The sequence below is a fragment of the Pongo pygmaeus genome, chromosome 17 (assembly GCF_028885625.2).
Source record: "Pongo pygmaeus isolate AG05252 chromosome 17, NHGRI_mPonPyg2-v2.0_pri, whole genome shotgun sequence".
Classification (NCBI taxonomy): domain Eukaryota; kingdom Metazoa; phylum Chordata; class Mammalia; order Primates; family Hominidae; genus Pongo; species Pongo pygmaeus.
Window position 1 is genome coordinate 56,563,792 of NC_072390.2, and position 21,852 is coordinate 56,585,643.

The 21,852-nt window shown below is 35.5% G+C and overlaps 1 protein-coding gene across 3 annotated transcripts in view; it reads left to right on the top strand.

The window, feature by feature from the left end:
- Window positions 1-21,852, top strand: part of PIK3C3 (phosphatidylinositol 3-kinase catalytic subunit type 3) — a 127,835-nt gene that overhangs the window by 59,027 nt on the left and 46,956 nt on the right. For 2 of the 3 annotated variants that reach the window (XM_054460473.2, XM_063653611.1), the window contains 5 exons: window positions 1,650-1,740; window positions 6,649-6,716; window positions 13,447-13,552; window positions 15,344-15,460; window positions 19,798-19,929. In XM_054460473.2, the coding sequence (XP_054316448.2) occupies window positions 1,650-1,740; window positions 6,649-6,716; window positions 13,447-13,552; window positions 15,344-15,460; window positions 19,798-19,929 (514 nt within the window). The remainder of the gene's footprint in view (window positions 1-1,649; window positions 1,741-6,648; window positions 6,717-13,446; window positions 13,553-15,343; window positions 15,461-19,797; window positions 19,930-21,852) is intronic. The other variant, XM_063653610.1, reaches the window with a different exon arrangement.

Genomic DNA, 21,852 nt, shown 5'->3' on the forward strand with positions numbered 1-21,852 from the left:
CTTGACTCTGTCACTTACTAGCTGTATAAACTTGCATAAATTACATATTCTCTATGTGTCTCCGGTTTCTTAAGAGTGGTGATAGCAATAGTAACTCATCTTTAAGGGTTGTTTAATCATTAAGTGAATTAACACTCATAGGAAACTGTCTAATACATAGTGCTTAGTAAGTCTTAGCTACTATTACTAATTTATGTTAAAATGAAATGGAAGGAGCAGGTGTGGTGGCTCATGCCTGTAATCCTAGCACTTTAGAGGCCGAGGTGTGCAGATCACTTGAGGTCAGAAGTTCAAAACCAGCCTGGCCAACATGGTGAAACCTGGGAGGTAGAGGGTGCAGCAAGCTGAGATTGTGTCAGTGCACTCCAGCCTGGGCGACAGAGCGAGACTCCGTCTCAAAAAAAAAAAAAAAAAATGGATGAAATAGAAGGACGGAGCATGCTAGTGAGCTCAAATAGTTTAATAAAAAGTTGCATTTTTTGTTAGCTGTTAACACCTCTTCAGTAGTTATACTGAAAATAATAGCATATTATTTGAATTAAAAGTTAGCTATTAATAATATAAAAATTAGGAGTTCCCAAATGTATATCTGACACTGTACCAGGTGTCCACACACATTATCTTGTTACAACTGTCCTCTGAGGTACGTATTCCTGTCCCTAATTTAGAGATGGACTTCAAGTAAACTGCCCAAAGTCTTAGGTATCTTGCAAATGGTAGAGTTGACTCCAAATCCCACATTTTTTCTACTTTTTGCTTTTCAGAAAATCTTAAAATTTGCAAACAGTAGTAACCATTGGGTGAAAAATCTTAGCCTTAGTGATATAAAATGGTTTTGTGAAGATCATTAGGTTTGTTATTGACAAAACCAGGTCTAGATTTTAGACTTCCTGAATCAGTCCAGTCATTTCAATTATTACATGAGCTCAAGATTGGATTTTTGAATTTTTCTTTATGATTATGGTTATGCTATGCTTTATGTCGTGTGTTTTATTTGGAGAAGAACCAAAAAAGAGGAAAAATAATTTTTCTTTCCCAGGCTACTTTATATTTTTCAATTTTTAGGAGAAGATGCTCTTTATATTTTATCTCACTCTATATTGGAGGTCTTCAGTCTCAAGTCACGCTTATTTACTTTCTTCCCTATGCCATGTAGAATGTTTTATAAGTAAAAGTCTATTCAGAATTTTATGATGGGGTAAAAACTGTAACCTAGTCTTTTCCAACTTATGGTCTACTAGTCACTAATTTTGTGTGTTTCTTTTTTAGTTCTTTTTTTAAGCTCTATTATGTTTTTAAAAAGATAAAAGCTCTATTTTGTTTTTAAAAAGAGGGAATCTTGGCCAGATATGTTTGGGAAATGCTAGTTTAAAGCTAAATGGGCTTAAACAAACAAACAAACAGCACTTACCCAAACCTTTAATATGCAGACTTGCACATTAATCTCCCAAGAGGCATTACTTGTGGTCTTTGACCATGCGCTTTTTCCAGAGTACAATGTGACTCTAGTGTTGCACAGAACACACTTTAGGAAGTGTTGCATTAACTAGACACAATTGAAGTGAACTGTGGTAAAAAAAAAAAAAATGTGCCTTCTCTTATGGACAGAGTATTTTACATCTCAGTGATCTCTTTTATTACTTTTTCAGCTCCCAAATTATAACCAGCCCCCTTCCTCCAGTCTCTTCACCTCCTCCTGCATCAAAAACAAAAGAAGTTCCAGATGGCGAAAATCTGGAAGTGAGTACAAAGCTTTTCCAGCTTCCTATAGGAGAGATCCTACCGCATGAACATTTTATACTTGTCTTTAAAACCTCAATTTTGATTAAATAACTAAATATTACAACTTTATTAAATAACTTACTTTATGATGCATATTTATTACTTTTTCCCCTCAGCATAAAGTGCCAGACAGTCTTCAATTCATTTTATTGGTGCTTTGGGCATATAAATGGATTCATATGCAATATGAAAATAAACTAGGCTTAAGTATTTTATTAGGGAAACTCAGAATATTTACTGTAAGTACTTTGGAAAGTGCATTGCAGAAGCTGATGTAGTGCATATTTTTTAATTTGTCTATAAGACTTCTAATTTAAAAGAAATCATTAATATCTCTGATGATGAAAACAAGTAACACGTTTTATTATTAGAACAGTTCATGTGATTTTTCAGTGTGTGTATATATATTGCTTTTAGTCGGATTTTAGGAGTTAATGTTAATGGCTGAATGAATCTTTTAACTATTAGCTATTGATTAAAGTTTGTATGTTTGCATATCTCTTGGTATAACAAAATATTCAACTGAAAAAAGAATTTTTAAATTACAGAAACATAGAATCCTTAGATAAGCCCTTTAACAAGCCAATCTGCTACAGTCTAAGTTTTTCCCTTTCAGAGCTAAGATATTGATTCATTGATTCAGTCATTCATTCACATATATTTTTTGAGCTCTTAACATGTGTGGGAACTGTTCTACATGCTGGGGTTGATGCAGCGGAAAACAAGACAGTTACAGTGTTTGCCTTCATAGAGGTTATGTTCTAGAAAGCTCTTACAAGTTACTTGTTAGTAAAAAAGTAACATCCCTCTAAAAATGAAGCAGATGAGAGAACAACCATATGGCTATCTGGGGAAGAGCATTTCAGATAGAGGGAGTAGCAAGTATAGAGGTCCTAAGACCAGAGTTTAAGTGTATATGTTTGAGGAACACCAGAAACTAGTGTGCCTGGTTTGTGGGGGAGTGAGCAAAAGAGAACCTGGCAGAAGATTGGATCCAAGAGAGAATTGGATATCAGTAGTGTAGGGCTTGTAGGCCATTAGTCTGAATGAGTTTTCCATATTGGTAGCTTGATCAAAGGGTGATTTACATTCTAGATGCTGTGAAGTGATTGGATTCTGAAAACGATGTTCAGAATATTGATTTACACTCCCCCATCGCTCAATATTTTTAGGCTAAAAATGATAGTTTGTATATATTTCTGATATTTCTCTTGTGACTGATGAACCTATCTGTTGTTATTCAATGATTAAGCCATTTAACTTTTTGTCAGCTGAATAGTTTTTTAAAGGGTTCAGGTATCCAGAAAAGAGTGGCAATCATTTTGAGTGATATTTCTATCTTCCCCTATCCCTTCCCCTATTCCCATAGAGTATATTGTACAAGCCATTGTCACCTTTACGTTAATACACAATCAAGCTGAATTACCTCTCTTCTTATCACAACTTGAGATATCAACATTCCTGTCTCCTTTTTGACACCTGAGCAGTATCTTATGTCCTTCCTCGTTTTATTCTTGGAGTTTCAGGAGAACATTATACGTGTCTGGCCAAATGTTTGAAAGGAGACAGAAACTCAGTTATTCCCCAGATCTGCTCATATTTTATGAATTCCATGGGTCATGAAAAGAAGGTGTATTTCCTAGCTGTTGGGTATAGCATTGTACATAAGTTATTAGAGCAAGCTTATTAATTGTGTTATTGAAATCTGTACTCTGTCCTAACATTTTTTTCTGCTTTATCTGTGAAAGAATTAGGGCAAAATTCCCCTGTATGATGGTAGAATTATTAATTTCTTCTTGTAGTTCTGTTAGTGTTTGCTTTAAATATTTTGAAGCTCTTCAATTAAGTACATAAATTGCATCTTTTATCACTGTTTGGTAACCCTCTTGATATCTAATAATGCTTTTCATCTTAAAGCCTGTTTTGTCTGATGTTAATAGAGCTTTGTCTTGATTAGTGTTCATGTTGATCTTTTCTTCTCAATATTTTTGTTGCCTTTGTTTATCTTTTCCTTTGAATTTTTTTGTAGCCTTATATTTTAGGTTTATATTTATATTTAGGTCCCTTATAAATATCATGTAGCTAAATTTTGTTTTTAAATCTAGTTTGACACTCTGTTTTATAACTGGTACTTTTTCCCCATTTGCTTTTATTATGGTTGTAGCTGTATTTGGACTGACTTCACCATCTTATGTAGTACTTTCTGTACTTTCTTATGTATATATAAATTACATATTCTTGCTTGTCATTGACTAAATCCTTCTCCCTCCACCCCACCCCATCTTATTTAACTTCCTTCAGATTTGATAATATTATTGTTATTATTGTATACACTCAGTAAATATTTAGAGATACTTTTTTTGAAGGATACCTGCACCTTCCTCACCATTTCTTCTTATGTCTGTGACCTACAATATGTGATCTTTTTTTACAAAGCACTTTTTTCTTTAAATTGTTTTAAAACCTTAAAGTATTGCTGACTCAGATTGAGTTTTAACATTTACAATACATACTTCCTGTTTCACAATTTTTTAAATTCAACTTTTCTTTATGTTCTGTAAGTAATTTTTTATCAAAAAGGCATAGTATGGAATGAAACGTGTTTGCTATTGAAATATATACATCACTGTACAAAAGTATAATGTTCTTGTCAGATAGTCAAAAGAGAAACTTTAGGCCTATATTCTGCCTATTAAACTCATGGACTCAGCTTTATATAATGGCTTCCTGATTAAGGAGTTTTTTAAATTGGATTTTTGGTGCATATTTAAAATTTACACCTAAGCTTTAAAACTGGAGATAAAATTCTTACTGAAAGTATTGGCACATCTACTTTGTAATAACACCCTCTTATTACTCGGACTTTACTTAAGAAAGGACCCCTACTGCGTTAAAAGTTCTAATCCATTGATCCCTACCCTTTCATTATTCATCAGCTCCCTTCAATGTTTGCTTTTCTCTGAACATAGCTTTTATCCCATGGCTGTCATTTTAGTTATTCTTTTATTAGTACCTGCAGTTCCCCTGGCAAAAATCTCAACTCTTGATAAGCCTCATTAATTACCTGCTTTCGCTATGCCTGAACATTGCTGAAGAAAAACACATAGCATAGCATGTTGGAGTCACTATAAATTCATGATCACAAACCTCAGATGAGCACTCATCTGCTCTCTGCCATCTTCCATTTCCCTAGACGTGTTGATCTTCCTGCTCTGCAGTGATTTTTCATACCATTTCCACTCTGTTCTTCATGCCCCGCCTCCCAATCTCCAGATGACAATTCTGCCTCATACTTAATGGAAACAATAGAAACCACTAGGTAAGAATGGTCTCTTTCCCATCACCGGTTTTATAGACATGAATCCCTACCCCATACTTTCCTTCTGTTTTCTTACACAGAAGAAACATAACTCTCTTCAAAGATGTGTTATTTTCTTTTCCTGATAGAAATACTCAAGTATGTGTTAGGGTTTTCCATGTTAAAAATTCAGAAAAACAAAACTCTCCCTTGAAGCCACATCTCTTGAAACAGCACCTTGTTTTCTTACTTTCCTTCTCAAAGGTGTTGTTTATACATACTCTTTTCTTCCTTCTTTCCAGTCTTTAGTCCATATCATTCTGGCTCTTGCTTAAAACTTAATTTGCTAAGTTACAATATGACCTTAATGTTTTTGGTTGCGCATTCTTTTCAGCTTCTTCAGAGTATTCAACAAAGTAAATAACTTTCTTCTTGAAAAACTAACTCTTCTCATGGTTTAGGTGATACTGTGTATCTCTTGTTTTTCTCTTCATCTGTCTTGCCATTTCTTCTCAGTTTCATTTGTCAGCACTTTCCTCTCTGCTTGACATCTTAATGTTCCTCAGGGTCCTCTTCTAGTCTCACTTGATACTCTTGTCCTAGGTTGTGTTAATAAACTCAAATTTACATTTCTAGCTCAGATCTTTCACCTGAGTTTCAGATTCATGTATTCAAACATGTATTTGATCTCCATTGTATGTCTGACAGGCATTTTGAACTTAATATTTCAAAATACAACTCTTTTCTCTTACTCTGTAGATAGGCAGCTTTTTGTCTGAAATTTCCGTTTGTGCCATAACAAATCAATCCAGAAATTTGGGAGTTACTATTAATGCCTTTCTTTCCTTCCTACTTCCTCTCCACCAGCAGGTCCTGTTAATTATACTTCCAAGATATTTCTTATATTTGTCTCCTTTTCACAATCTCTCCTCTCATTATTTACTCTTCTAGTCTACCGTAATAGCATCTTAACTGATCTCAGGTCTGTACTTCAGGACAACCAGTCATTTTCCTAAAATGTAAATCACATCATCTCACTCTCCTCTTAAGATCCTTTGTTGGGTATCCATTGCTTTTAAAATAAAATCCATACTCAATAATAATGTGACCTTAAAGGTCTCACATACTTTGACCTTTGCCTATCTTTTCAGCCTCTTCAGTGTTCACTATATTTTATTTACATTACTTAGCATTCCTTGAACAAGCCAAACTTAGAGCCTTCCAGTGTCATTTTGGTCTTGCCTGAATGTCATGTCTTCATTGCTGCCTTTTCTAACCTCCCAACCTAAATTATTTCTATGACGATTTCTTTTAATGTCTCTCTCCTCTACCAATATGAAGCTCCAGGAGGATAAGGAGTTCTCTGAACTGTGGTATTCTAAGCACTTGCATATTTTCTGATTTAAAGTATTTTTGTATATATGTATGTAAGGATAGATAAATGGCAGAAAATCTTATCTGTTACGTAAGACATACAGATGAAAACTGATAGGCAAATGTAGACTTACTTATTTTCCCCCATTACTAGTAGGTGGTAATATAGAATACATTTCTTTTAATTCTTTCAGCAAGATCTCTGTACCTTCTTGATATCGAGAGCCTGCAAAAACTCAACACTGGCTAATTATTTATACTGGTATGTAAAAATAATTTTCTGTTTATTTTCTTATTACCCTTAAGAATTATTTTTTCTCATGCTATAAACACAGAGATGATTTAAAATAAGATATGAGCAATCATCAAAAGTCTAGATATAGTATTTATATCTAACTGTATTCCATGACAGCTGGGTTCATGGAAACGCTTGTTGGCATCAACATTTCCCTCCCTTTCACTAAGGATATAACTTTCCAGGAGCTAGGATATAACTGGGGAGGGTAATGGGTACTTTCAGTTTGATATCTGTTTGGCATGTAAAGTAGTTGAGTATATTTCACAGTTCTTCAGGAGTATATATTTTCACATTATTTACTAAAACATTGGAATCATTTAAAAAGAGAAAGTTGGAATTAAAAGTTACCTTATGGCATTTTAAACATGAGGAAACTGAGGCAGAGGCTTGCTGTAGCTGAACTTGATAGACCCTGATCTAGGATTAAATCATTTATCTACTGCTTTGCCATTTTCAGGGTACTTTCAGTTACCTTTTCTCATTTGTTTCTATGACATTAAATGGGCAAGCATAAATATCTCTATTTCACATTAAAACAATGTCCTGAGTCACTTGAAGGAAAGAGAGAAACTAAGGCACAGAGTGGCTGACTTCTTGAGGCACAGTTAATATGAAGCGTGGTGCCCTTTATTTGCCCCAGAATCCTGAAGAGAAAAAGACAAGTAGCTTAAGCCACAATCAGAAATATTTTGCTTCAATAAAAAAAAAGTACTGGGATTAAACACTAGATAAGAGGGCTTCATCTAGCTTTACAGAGCAAACAAAGGGTAGAGCCAGGTGGGTAAGACCTGCCTAAAGCCTTCTTTACCTTTGGGAGAATCCTTAAAACTACTTATATCACTTTTTAAACTTCCTGGCATGAGGCTTTTTACTGTCAAAATGATTTCTAATCTAATCTTACTGCTCAATTTATAGCCTTAAACAAATTACAAATTACTAGATATCCATTGTAAAAGCTCACTACAGGTTGAGCATACCAAATTCAAAAATTTGAAATCTGAAATGCTCCAAAATCCAAAACTCTATGATCATTGACATGAAGTGCAAAAGAAATGCTCTTTGGAGCATTTCAGATTTTGAATTTTTGGATTTAAGGTGCTAAGTATAATGCAAATATTCAAAAATAAAAAAAAATTAGAAATCCAAAACATTTCTGGTTCTAAGCATTTTGGCTAAGAAATGCTGAACCAGTACTTTTGAATAATGGTGAGGTATTTTGCTTTTTGTGAGAAAATTATACAAAATACTATTTTGTTTGAAGACTGATTTGGGAAGCTGCCCTTGTGGGTCAAGTCCAGCCTTAACTTCATTCTCCCACTCTCCAGAGGTAATGCTCTGCCAGGTACTGCCCCTGTACCTAAGAAGTAGGTAACTAAATTGGAGCACTCTTTTTCCTTTTTTCTTTTTTATTATACTTTAAGTTTTAGGGTACATGTGCACAACATGCAGGTTTGTTACATATGTATACATGTGCTATGTTGGTGTGGTGCACCCGGTAACTCATCATTAACATTAGGTATTTCTCCCAATGCTATCCCTGCCCCCATCCCTAACCCCGTGACATCAGTGTGTGATGTTCCCCGCCCTGTGTCCAGTGTTCTCGTTGTTCAATTCCCACCTATGAGTGAGAACATGCGGTGTTTGGTTTTCTGTCCTTGCGACAGTTTGCTCAGAGTGATGGTTTCCAGCTTCATCCATGTCCCTACAAAGGACATGAACTCATCCTTTTTTATGGAGCAGTCTTTTAACACACACAATTTTCGATTTACATAAACAATAAATATTTGTTTAGTTTAAGCCTTTATGGTTCTCTTTACAACAAAGAAAAACCACTGTCAACAATCTTAAGTAAATCAGTGATTTTCCCCCCTTTGGAACCTGTGTTTATTTTTTTTGGTTGTTGTTTGTTTTTTTCTGTTGGCCTATGTAGTGGGAAGAAAAAGAGTTTCCTGCTTTTACTTTAGCAGTTTAATATAATATTCATAAAACTACATTTTCCTCACATTAAATTTCATTATGTCCTTGAAAATATAGGAGGTTTTGACTAATTGTTAAACACTATTTTTTCTTTGAAAGGTTTACTTAGAAATTCTCATATTGCCAAATTGCTACTATTTCCTTTAAATGCCACCTTTTACCTCTAATGTTCTCTGTGTTCCAATCTGAATACTTAAGGGTATGTCTTGTCACTGGTCTTATGGAAAAACATTTCCTCATGAAAATCTAAATATTTAGAAGGAAGAGAAAAAATATTTGTGGTGTATGTTTCTAAGTTTTTGAGTAAATATTTCAAAGCTTCTTAGGTATTTTTAAATTAAAATTTTATATATTTTTAAAACCATTTGCTAAGAATTCATTTAGAGGTATTTTTGTTTCCTTGCAATATTCACAGAAACTTTTTTCTCTGGCTCAGAATTTATAGTTTAGAGTATTCACTATGGTAAGAGCTATATGTGTATATACTGATTATGTGGTGCTTTCAAGTTACATATTCTTTGTGTTTGATTGAAGACCAGATTTCATTATTAAATTTGAAATGAGTTTTGATAGAATCTTTGATCTCTTATTTCAAGTAGGCAAAATTTTCTGAAAGCAGCCAAACAGTAGGAAATCTATTAGATGAAGTTTCCAACATAGCAACTGTTTCTGTTCATAAGGAGCACACTTTTTTTTCCTATAAGCAAAGTACAGCCCCAGTTCCCAGTCTTATAAACATTTAATCAAAGTTAGGTTTGATTTGTGTTTTCCCACTATATCTCTGATTCATTGAATCAATAGCATATGCTATGTCTATTCATTCCCTAAGGAGTAATTGTTTTTCCCATATTTACAGTCTGCCTATTACATATTCAGAAATACTCATGGGGAGAAAAGCTATTGATGTGTGGACTCTTGCCTTTAATAGACACTGCTTTTGTGAATGTAAGGTAACAATAAGGGAAATAATTTCAAATAGTTCGTTTAAAATGATCATTCTTCTCTTCCTTTGAACATATAAAAATAATAAAATGTGAGAATTTAAATGCTTCTCTACGCCTACTCTATTATAACAAATGTATTAAAATAGAAATTTTAATTGTGCTGTTTCCTTTGAATATTCGAATTTCCTTTTTTCATTTGTTCCCTTTCTGGTGATTTAAACAGGATTCTTGCTGTAGCTAAATCCTTAGGGGCCTATAGTTGTGCAGACAATCCTTTTAAAATGAATAGTGTCAACCTTTTAAGCCACAGAGGGGAGTTAGAGTCTCCAGTTTGTAAAATGTTGGGCATCAGAATCTATAAATCATTGCAGTTTTTTATTTTTATAGTCATTCTAGTGTGTTGAAATTGAAAGTAAATTTTGGATGCTTTGACATGTTTTCTATAACTTTTAAGACCTTTCAAGGTAATAAAGGTTATTTACTCCACAAAATAAAATTGCCAGGAAACAGGTAGCCCACTGATGTCATCTTACAATGGGTACCTGGACAATTTTGTTTGCATTCCTAGTTTAAGATGACAGCTTTCAAAGAAATACCTTAGAGTGTTTTATAGAATCTAGTTTATTGATGTGAACAGAAACCTCAGAAATGATTCAAATCTAGGTCTTCTAGTCTTGATAGCTAACCTTGTCTCTCATATTTGGAGATGACAGTGTCATTTTTTTTTTTTTTTTGATGGCCTTTTTGTTTGAATAGACCTTTGGCTTGAATGATTTTTTTTTTTGAGATGAAGTTTCACTCTTGTTGCCCAGGCTGGAGTGCAATGGTGCGAGCTTGGCTCACTGCAACCTCTGCCTCCCAGGTTCAATCAATTCTCCTGCCTCAGCCTCCCGCGTAGCTGGGATTAACAGGCGTGTGCCACCAAGCCTGGCTAATTTTGTATTTTTAGTAGAGGCAAGGTTTCACCATGTTGGTCAGCCTCGTCTTGAACTCCCAACCTCACCTGATTCACCCACCTCGGCCTCCCAAAGTGCTGGGATTGCAGGTGTGAACCACCACACCCGGCAGACTTGAATGATTTTTGAGAGGTATTTGATACTTGATGCTTATTATGAGCATCAACATATTTTTTTTGTTTCTTTCTTTTTTTTTTTTTTCGAGATAGAGTCTTGCTCTGTAGCCCAGGCTGGAGTGCAGTGGTGCCATCTCTGCTCACTGCAAGCTCCGCCTCCCGAGTTCATGCCATTCTCCTGCCTCAGCCTCCCGAGTAGCTGGGACTACAGGCACCCGCCACTGTGCCTAGCTAATTTTTTTGTATTTTTTTTAGTATAGTAGAGACGGGGTTTCAACGTGTTAGCCAGGATAGTCTCGATCTCCTGACCTCATGATCCGCCCGCCTTGGCCTCCCAAAGTGCTGGGATTACAGGCGTGAGCCACTGCGCCCAGCCAACATATATTTTCAATAACAGGAAATGGCTGCAGCCATAGTGTTTACTTGGTGTTCAGAAAGAGCAGGACACAGCAATGGGCCCCTACATTGTGGTCAGCTATATGTTCATTTGGAAATAAGTTTGCTGCATAAACACAGGAAAAGCTGAATACCCTAAGATGACAGAGATAATCAAGGACTTTAACTATAAAGGGTAAAAGGGGATGGATTGGATTTGAATAATACCATATTGACAGTTTCACCGTTTAGAACTGCTATTTTTTGTTTTAATGTTCGGCTTTAGATTCATGGACCACAAATTGAACTGAGTGCCAAGGAAAGTTTGAGGTAGTGCTATGTTCTCTGGTTTGGCTGCAGCCTCACTTCTCTGTCTTTCCTTCTATTTAAGTGATTCATACATTTGTTTCCTGCCTGCCTTTTGAGAAAATTTGAGTTTGTGAACCCTGCTACATGAGAATTCCTAGCCCAAATACCTTGGATATTGTTAGTACCTTCGATAGAGGTAGAAAAAATCCATTTAATATGATAAGTTTGGTTTTACACATGTTCAGTTAGAAATGACAAAGTGTCTTGAAAAGGGGATCTGGTCCTTGAAAATTAGAATGCACGAATGTGAAAGCAGGTCATGTAATGGAATTCAAGACTAGACCTTAGATGTAAAAAAGGAATATGTATTTATATTTGAAAATTAGCAATAATGAGATAGTAGGTAAATCCACAAGAGTGGAATTATTCATTCAACAGTAATGTATTAATAATATGTTGAGCATCTATTATGAGCCAGACATGGACGTGCTGAAGGTATAGTGGAGAACAAGACAGGTAAGCCCTCAGCTCTCATGAAGTTGACCATTGAATGGCTGAATACAGAGTGTACTCTCCCAGAAATAGTAGAAAGCATAAAATAATAAACATCCATGACTTGAGATTTGGGAAACATTGTCAGTTAAGAAGGTCAAAAAGTTTCACATGTGTTTTAAAGATAAACCAGTGTGAAAGTCAACTTAGTAAAATCAAAATGTCTGACCTGGGAGCCCAAAGTCCTGGGTTTCTATCTCAGTTTTACAATCAGTCATACCACCATAGACAAGACACAGCCCCTCTAAGTTTCACTATTGATAAAGCAAGCAAGTTGATTGAGATTGATGGTTTTCAAACTACACATCATCATGATCCACTGAAAGCAATTTAAAGTTTCACAGTCTAGCATTTGTTATTTAAAGAAAAATGAAATAAACAGAACAGCAAATATTAACATATTGTTCACAGGATGTTGCTTTGTGAAACTTTTCCATTTTATACATCTGTGTGCATATGTGGCTGTGTGTATCTAGTTGTGGTACCTTTTTTTTTTCCCTTTGAGAGATACCATCTCCCTTTGTTGCCCAAGCTGGAGTGCAATGGTATGATCATAGCTTTCTGCAGCTTCACCTGGGCTCAAGCTATCTTCCCACCTCAGCCTCCTTAGTAGCTGGGACTATAGGTGGTGTCACCACACTTGGCTTATATTTAATTTTTTTTTAAATGTAGAGGCTGGTCTCAAACTCCTGACCTCAAGTGATCCTCCTTCCTAGGCCTCCCAAAACACTGGGATTATAGGCGTGAGCCACCATGCCCAACCTGTTATTTGCTTTGGTTTGTCCTAGTGGAACATTTAGAAACACTGGATTAAAAGACCTATAAAGTCTTACTCAGATCATTGCTTATATGATTTTTGTAATTATATAAGCAGATTAGGGTTAAGAAAACATTTAAAATGTCTTTTACTCTTTAAAACCATAGTTTTTTAATTGGAAAGTTAAAGATTATATATGGATCTTTGAAAAACAGGAAACTGGATGGGAAAGGAAAAATTACTTAAAATTTTATTCATCTTTCGAAAATATAAGTGACAGGAATAGCTTCAAAGAGGTTTTCAGAATAAGAGAGTCTTATGTAATACCAAAGTATTACACAGATTATGAAAATAATAGTTTTTGTTCTCGAGTTACTCAGTAAATATGTGAGCTTAGATGATTTCTGAGGATGTTAATACTCTACCTCATAAATAGGAGAAAATGCTTGTTTTGGTGGCCAAAGTTTTAGAAAATTTGGGATATTACACAAATTAAGGCATTACCACTCTTAGTTTACCTTTTATTGATGGTTGTATGTGTTCCTCTTTAACTTTTCACTTTTAAAAGTGATGATAAAATGTGTTTTATTACTCCAATTTGATTATTTTTGCATATGTAAATCTGTTTTAGTGAAATGATATGAGTATTTACAAACTGAATCTAAGTTTCATTTCACATCACATGAATGGCTCAAACATATTTTTAAGGTATGTGATAGTGGAATGTGAAGATCAAGATACTCAGCAGAGAGATCCAAAGACCCATGAGATGTACTTGAATGTAATGAGAAGATTCAGCCAAGCATTGTTGAAGGTAACCATTAAATGTGAGGGTTGGCAAACTGCTGTGCATGGGCCAAATTCAGCCTGTTGTCTGTTTTGGAACATCCCATGAGCTAAAAATGGTTTTATATATTTATTTTTATTTTTATTTTTTTGAGACGGGGGCTTGCTCTGTTACCCAGGCTGGAGTACAGTGGTAACATCTCAGCTCACTGCAGCCTCCGCCTCCTGGGTTCAAGAGATTCTCCTGCCTCAGCCTTCCGAATAGCTGAGATTAAAGGCGCCCGCTACCATGCCCAGCTAATTTTTGTATTTTTAGTAGAGACGGGGTTTCGCCATGTTGGGCCAGGCTATTCTGGAACTCCTGACCTCAGGTGATCCACCTGCCTCAGCCTCCCAAAGTGCTGGCATTACAGGCATGAGCCACTACACCTGGCCTGGCTTTTATATTTTTAAATGGTTGAAAACAAATCAAAAGAAGAATAATAATTTGTGATACATGAAAATTATGTGAATTAAAATTTTAGTGTTCATAAATTTATTGGAATAGAATCATACTCATTTGTTTTTATATTGTCTATGGCTACTTTTGTACTCAATAGGAGTTTAATAGTTGGAATGAAAACTGCATGGCCAAGAAGACCTAAAATATTTACTCTCTGACCCTTTACAGAAGTTTTCTTGGTCCCTAATTTAATGAAATAAACCTGTACATGGAATTAAAAAAAAACAGCTTTGCTTTTTTATTTTCCTTTCTATTGTATATCTTTCTTATCAAGGCTATGTACATTCCCAGAAATCTGGCAATGGTCATATTGCAGATACTTTTTATATAATGTATTTTTGCCTTTTCAACAGCTTTTAAAAGAGATTTATTTTTCCTGTGTTCTTTTGATTCTTAAAGCAGTGTCACAGTTCAGCCAGCAGAGGGTGCAAGGGCAGTGAAAAGAAAGCTGCCACACATTCATCTGTGGCTTGCCGCAGAAATAGTCTATTTCATGGCATCTTTCATCTGTTTCATGTTTCGTGCTTTTAAAAATTTAAATCACATCTTATTAAACACTTTGAGACTAAACTTTTGTATTCGTTCCCAGAGCTTCTCAACATCAAACTGATTGGCAAATAAGCCTTTGGTCCTCTCTTCTAATCTCGTTTCTGTTACAGCCTTTGTCACCCTGTGAAGACATTTCAGTTTCTTTAAGCTTAAATTGCCTCATCTTCAAAATGAGGATGATAACATTTACCCAGCTTCCCTTACCATGGTAATTGGGAAGATTAAATTAGAAATGTGTTTTATAATATTTTATGAACTAGGAATCACTACATAAGACTGTATAGCATTTAGTTTTTATGACTTATATTTTAAGCACATATTGTGGTGCTATTTGAAGTTTTTTTAAAAGTTGATTTTTAGTTCCTTGAAGATCTATATCTTTGTTTCTGCCATATATATGTATATATGTCTAGCACATTTCTGCATCATAAGCCATCGGATATTTATTGAATCAAATAATGAGTGAATGTATTTTAGGATGAATGAATTCTATTTTGTCACATGGTTTATGTGGGGAAAAAAGTGCTGTTGTAGATAGACCAGTATTTGCTGAAGACTCAGATAATTTTCAGTTGTGGATGGATTAGTGGTATTTAACTAAGATAAGGGGTTTCTTGTTATTTTTGAATCAAGATAATATTTTTCAGTTTTGCTTTCTATTTAAGTTTACAACTATGAGAAATATAAATAAGGATTATCCATGCTATTAAAGAAATCCTGATCATTACATTACATAGAACTAATTTTTTCTCACTTTGAACCCTTCAGGGTGATAAGTCTGTCAGAGTTATGCGTTCTTTGCTGGCTGCACAACAGACATTTGTAGATCGGTTGGTGCATCTAATGAAGGCAGTACAACGCGAAAGTGGAAATCGTAAGAAAAAGGTAAGCCTATGGTGTATGCTTTTGTTTGTAATAGTGTCTTGGCATCAGAAAGTACTGAATTTTCACTATTTTCTTTTTGGGTTGATATGTGAATTTTTTTTTTTTTTTATTTGAGACAATGTCTCACTCTGTCACCCAGGTTAGAGTGCAGTGGCACGATCTCGGCTCACTGCAACCCCCACTTACTGGGTTCAAGCAATTCTCATGCCCCAGACTCCTGAGTAGCTAGGATTACAGGTGCCTGCCACCATGCCCAGCTAATTTTTCTATTTTTAGTAGAGATGAGGTTTCACCATGTTGGTCAGGCTGGTCTCGAACTCCTGACCTTTGGTGATCCACCCGCCTCAACCTCCCAAAGTGCTGGGATTACAGGTGTGAGCCACTGCGGCCGGCCTATTATGTGAACTTCTTTCCATGAAATTATAGGAATGTTTTATGAATTTATATATATTGATATGATATTTAATCTTCATAACAACCCTATAAGTTAGGACCTAATATTATCCCAATTGTGAGGAGAAGAAAGTAAAGAGAGGTCAAGTAATTTGTTTAATGTCATACAGCTAGTAAATACTGGAGTGGGGATTTGTACTCAGACATTCTTAGTCCATATTGTTATCCACAGTGCTTTACCACCTCTCATTTTAGAATCTTAGCAAATTAGAATATACAGTATATTTGATATGGAAAGAATCTCTAGAGATCATTTAGACTAGAATTCTTCTGAGAAAACAAAAGTCCAGAGTGACTTGCCCAAAGTTTCACAACTGGTTGTTATTAAGTAGCTTTGTAACTGTTCTCTCCTGGCTAGTTCATTAGTCTTTCTCTCAACTATGAGCTTTCCACTTGATGGGTAGAAGTGGATGAGTAGATGAGTTCTTCACGTGACATTTTTTCTGATCAGTAGCCTAAATGATATGAAAGATTCGCTTGGTATTTTTTGCTAATTCCATTAGATAATTGGCAGGCCTTTCTTGGTGACCTTTGTAAAACAACACATTTTAGTGTTCTTTTGACTTTTAAGGGAAAGCAGAAAAAGGAGGAAAATACGAAGATTTGAGTCAGTGGTTCAAAGGCAAAGAATCAGGTCTAAAGAGAAATGCTAGCAGAGCTATGTAGAAGAAGTAATGAGTAACGTTCAGCAGGTTAGAGAGGGGAAAACAGGCTGAGAGGAAACACATTTCTGTTGAGTTGACATTTTCTTTGTTGTTGAGAAGAATCACAAACCTTGGTCAAATAAATACATTTCTACTACTGTTCCCCCTGTAGCACCTCTCCCAAGATGTGCCTGTGTGGGAAACGGTGTGATTCCCAGATGCCCACCAGCAGAGGGAGTGTCTGCTGCTCTGACCTGCAGTTTGGGGCTTATATTTGAAAGCAGTTTGTTTTACTGCCAGGAGCTCTTCAATTTAGCAGACACAGGAACCTTGGCAACACCTCAGTTTCAGCTCTTCTGGAGGCTGACCACCTATTTGAGACAATACTCAGAGTCTCCCCAAATAAATTTTGTGTTTTTCACATAGCCTATATTTTAAGCCAGACCATCCCAAGTATAGTTTCAATATTGGCTAAAAATCTTTATAGGCATTTTATCATGATATGGTAAAAGACAAACAATTTTATTTACAGATATTTAATAGAAACAAGCCCTGGCACCATGAAGAAATGCAGAGATAGCTCTCTACTACCATTATTGGCATTAATACTAGTAATATTGAAATGGCCACTAATCATATAAAATCATATGTAGCACTTTTTCATCCCTCATAATTTATTTGCGAGAGCTATATCACAGTGGGCATAACGGTGTTAGATCTGTGGCAGAGTAATCCCTGAGTTAAATGTCAAATGAGTAAAGAAAATGATAATGTTGTCTTCTTTCCTTCGTTGATCTCTAGTTTAGGAAAAATTATGTTAGAAGAGGTCATCTACATATTTGAATTCTAATAAAATGCCTTTTTCATCTACTTTTTTTTTTTTTGAGATGGAGTCTTGCTCTGTCGTCCAGGCTGCAGTACCATGGTACTGTGGCATGATCTCAGCTCACTGCAGCTTCTGCCTCCCGTCTTCAAGCAGTTAACCTGCCTCAGCCTCCCAGATAGCTGGGACTACAGGCGTGCACCACCACGCCTGGCTAATTTTTAGTAAAGACGGGGTTTCACTGTGTTGGCCAGGCTGATCTCAAACTGACCTCAAGTGATCTGCCAGCCTCGGCCTTCCAAAGTGCTGGGATTACAGGCATGAGCCACTGCGCCTGGCCATCTTTTCCATCTATATTTAAAATAAATTAACACTTTCACTGTTAATATTATAAGTAGTCTCTTCACTTTATGATTTTTTAGGGGATATTACTCATTTATGTGTTCTACAAATACGAAATATGTATTGCATGCCTACTCTGTGCAGAGCGCTTTTCTAGGTTCTTGGGATACAGCAGAGAATATAAAAATCTCTTCCCCTATGGGGATCATATTCTCGTTGAAGAGAGTAAATGCAATAAATAAATAAAATGTATATAGTGTGCTAGATAGTGTTATGTGTTACAGAGAAAAATAAAACAGGAAGGGGGATTAGGCAGTACTTGTGTCCAGTAGTAAGGCAGTGTTTCACTTCTTAATAGAGTGGCTAGGTAAGGCCCCACTGAGAAATTGACATTTGAACAAAGACCTGAAGCATGTAAGAGAGCAAGCCGGTGTTCTGGAGAAGATTGTTCCAGACAGAGGAATAGCAGTGCACAGCCCCGGAGGTGGGAGCATGTGTGGCAGTTGTGAGAAATAGGAAGAAGCCCAGTGTATTTGGAGCAGAGGGAATGGGTACAGTAATAGGAGATGAGGTTAGAGATAATTGGGAAATGGATGGAATTTATCCTTGTAAATCATTATAGTCAATATTATTTTGACTGAAACATTAAGAGTAGAAGCTATTGGAGATTTTGAATAGCAGGGTAACATGAACTGACTTTCATTTTAGCAGCTGCACTCTGGTTACTTTTGATAAGAAACTGTAGGAGGCTGAAAAGTTTGAAGAAGAGAAGCAATCAGGAGGCTATTGCAGTAATCAAGATGAGAAATCGTGGTGGCTGGGTTCTTAGGGCTTATAGTGGTAGAGGTAGTAAGAAGTGGCTAGATTTCTCTCCCCCTTCTTATTTACTTTCTGGTTATTTTATTTATTTATTTATTTATTTTAATTAGCACATCAACTAGAACTTTGTTAAGCTAGGATAACTTTACTCTCAAATTAGTTGACTTGACATTAGTAGATCTGACCATCCATTTAGTTAAGGAGTAGATTTAGTGATTTTTCTAACACTTGTGTAGAAATTCATACCAGTTGATTTTCAGTTGATTTTAACTTGAACTTTTCATCATTCAGGAGGAGATGGGATTATTACTGAAGGAAAATAATTTTACATCTTCTCTGTCCTTGAAACATATTATTTTTTTCTGAACTTCTTTCACTGATTCCAGAGTTCTCTCCTTTGAGGCATACCCAGCAGCACAAAGCACTTCAACTTCCCAGTAGCATTGTAGTTGAAGTGTTTTATGCTGCTGGGATTGTCATGTCGAGTTTTCCCTCTTAAAGAACAAACTCACCTATTTAGGTGAGCAAGCCCTGCTCCTAAAGATTGCAGAACTCTCCCAGCTTTTAAAGGAAATTGATTGTTCTTTTGAAATTGAGTAGAAGGGGTTCTTCTAAATGGTATAGATGTTGCTTATTGATGAAGCTGTTTCATCATGACTTGGATTTCTCAGTTTCTGGAATGTTAGCTTAATGCATTATGTATATGAGCTGAAGAAAATGAATGATGATGATATCCTAGGAAAAGTTTGACCATGCAGACTCAGTAAAAGTTAGAAAGTAGGGTTGTAGTTTCTCCAAGTGAATTAAGTTTCCTTTTTAAACTCAAAAAATGCACTGGGGCAGCATAATGAAATTTTTGCTTAATATTTGGCCATGCAAAATTAAACTTCGAATGAAATTTCAGTTTCTCTCTGTGGCTTCACAAATCCTTGGAAACAGAAATTGAATCTTTAGGTCCAACTTGAATAAATTCCTGATTCTTTGTCAGCTTTAGCAAGTGAAATATATTGTCTGTCCTTCCTGTGAAAGTCCAGCTTTTCACGGTCAAGTGATTGTTCGGTTTAAAGCATGCTGCTGCTGTTGTTAGGAATTATTTATAAGTGCTTGTCTCTCACATACAACACCATCTCCTTTATATTATTTTGGTGCTTTGCAAATATTTTTAAGTTAATGGAATCAATTTTTGTGTCTTTACTATATGTTTTATAAACTACTCTTCTATTTCAACCTAATTAATCCTTTCTGATTTGTTCTAGAATGAGAGACTACAGGCATTGCTTGGAGATAATGAAAAGATGAATTTGTCAGATGTGGAACTTATCCCGTTGCCTTTAGAACCCCAAGTGAAAATTAGAGGAATAATTCCGGAAACAGCTACACTTTTTAAAGTAATTGTGGTGGATATTTAATGTGTATGATTGGAACCTAATTCTTAAACTACATCAGAGATACTACCTTGGAAAACTATTACATTGCAGAGATCACATCTATACTTCTAGTTGATTTAGTAAATGCTAAATCGAAGGGTACCTTTTATTCATCAGTGTGTTTTGATTTAAGATCTTCTTTTGTTACCAGTACATGGGCATTTTTATATAACATGTGAAATACTTTTATATCTCTGGGTTGTTTTTTAATATTTAATTTTTTTGTTGTTTTATTTTTGTAGAGATGGGTCCTCACTTTGTTATCCAGGCTGGTCTCATACTCCTGGCTTCAAGCAGTCTTCCCACTTCAGCCTCCCAAAGTGCTGGGATTACAGGCATGCGCCACCATACCCAACATAATATTTAGTTTTTTGAGCTAATTGTTAATCAGAGCCATAACTATTTTTCTTTATGTAAACTTTTTTTTAAAGGGCAAATTGCAAACATGTCATGCATTCATTCAGTTCATTAGTTCAGATGGTTAGATATGAGTCCCAGTTGACCTTTTTAACTTTTCTCAGTCTGGTATCTGTTCCTGTTGAACCTTAAGTTTTTTCTTATATTTTCATGTGGCAATTCTCTTTAGTCCTTAATAGCATACCAGGCTTGGTGTTTTTTCTATTGACTGGCCACCAGTTCAGGTAGAAACAGCTGATGCAGCTGCCTTCTCTAATCAGGCTCAAAGGGCCAAAGGCCAGAGCATCATTATCTGTCAACATCATACTGGAAGATCTTTGTGAGACATGGTGTTTTATGTTTTGTGATTCTAGTGGTAGAAAGGCATAGTTGCATTGAATATTACTTTGCATGAGTTAAGAAAGGGCTCATAGAACAACTAATGTATATACACGGGTGTAATTATAGTAGGAAATAGTTCATATTTTTTAAAAAAGTGTGTTTCAAGGCAACCTCATATTTGGTCATGGGTTGCAGCCCAGCTCATATGAGCAAAACATAAGTTTCATAAAGCAATACCTAACTTTAACTGGGTGTTATGGATGGATAGTTACCATTATTTTTAACATTATTTTGTTGCTTTAATTTTTAAATGTTGCTTACAACCTATTGGTTTTAAAACTCTCTAACAGATTACAACCTGCAAGTTAAAAATACTGGTATTACTATATGCAATTTGAAAATACTGGTATAGGAGATACAGTGCAAATTTTTTTTAGTCTATGCTTGCAGTCTAGTGGAGACTGAAATGTAAAAAGCTATGCACAAGGTAATATACGTATAACAACTGATATTCCTTTGGGCTAGAACTCCCAAAGAAGACCAACTTCTAATATTCTTGAACACTAAGGACTCACCAAGAGCAGTGAATTAAGAAAGTAATTCTACCATTTTTTTTCCAACCATGGTGGAAAAGAGTATCTAAGACATACAGCAGGGGTTTTAAGAGTGGAGTATAAGAAGATATATCTCCCTCTATTGGTAGGTGGATTCTAGACTCATACTCTTTTTAATTATAAAAAATTATAATTATGTCTTATGAAATAAAATATGGGAAATCTTTTTGACCTCAATATTCAGTCTTGATTATTTTTCTTTCAACTCTTAAGTATATGGGCATTCTTAAAAATTTTGAGTTGGAGTTTAGGAATAATGGTTCTGAGGCAGTTGCTACATAATATTAGTTATATAGAGTGTCTCTGTGTAGGGAGTTGCTACTTTGGCTCATGGATGCCTTTGAGAATCTGATGAAAGTGATGGATTGTGCACTTCAGAAAATTGCCCGTATGCTTACACATACACTGAAATTTCTGCATACACTTGCAGAGGATCTGTGGACTCCTGTTGTCCTTGTATGAGCTCCTTAGAGCTGCAAAGGCTAGGGACCCTTATTTCTAGTAGTTTTAAAAGTAATTTTGTAGACCTTAA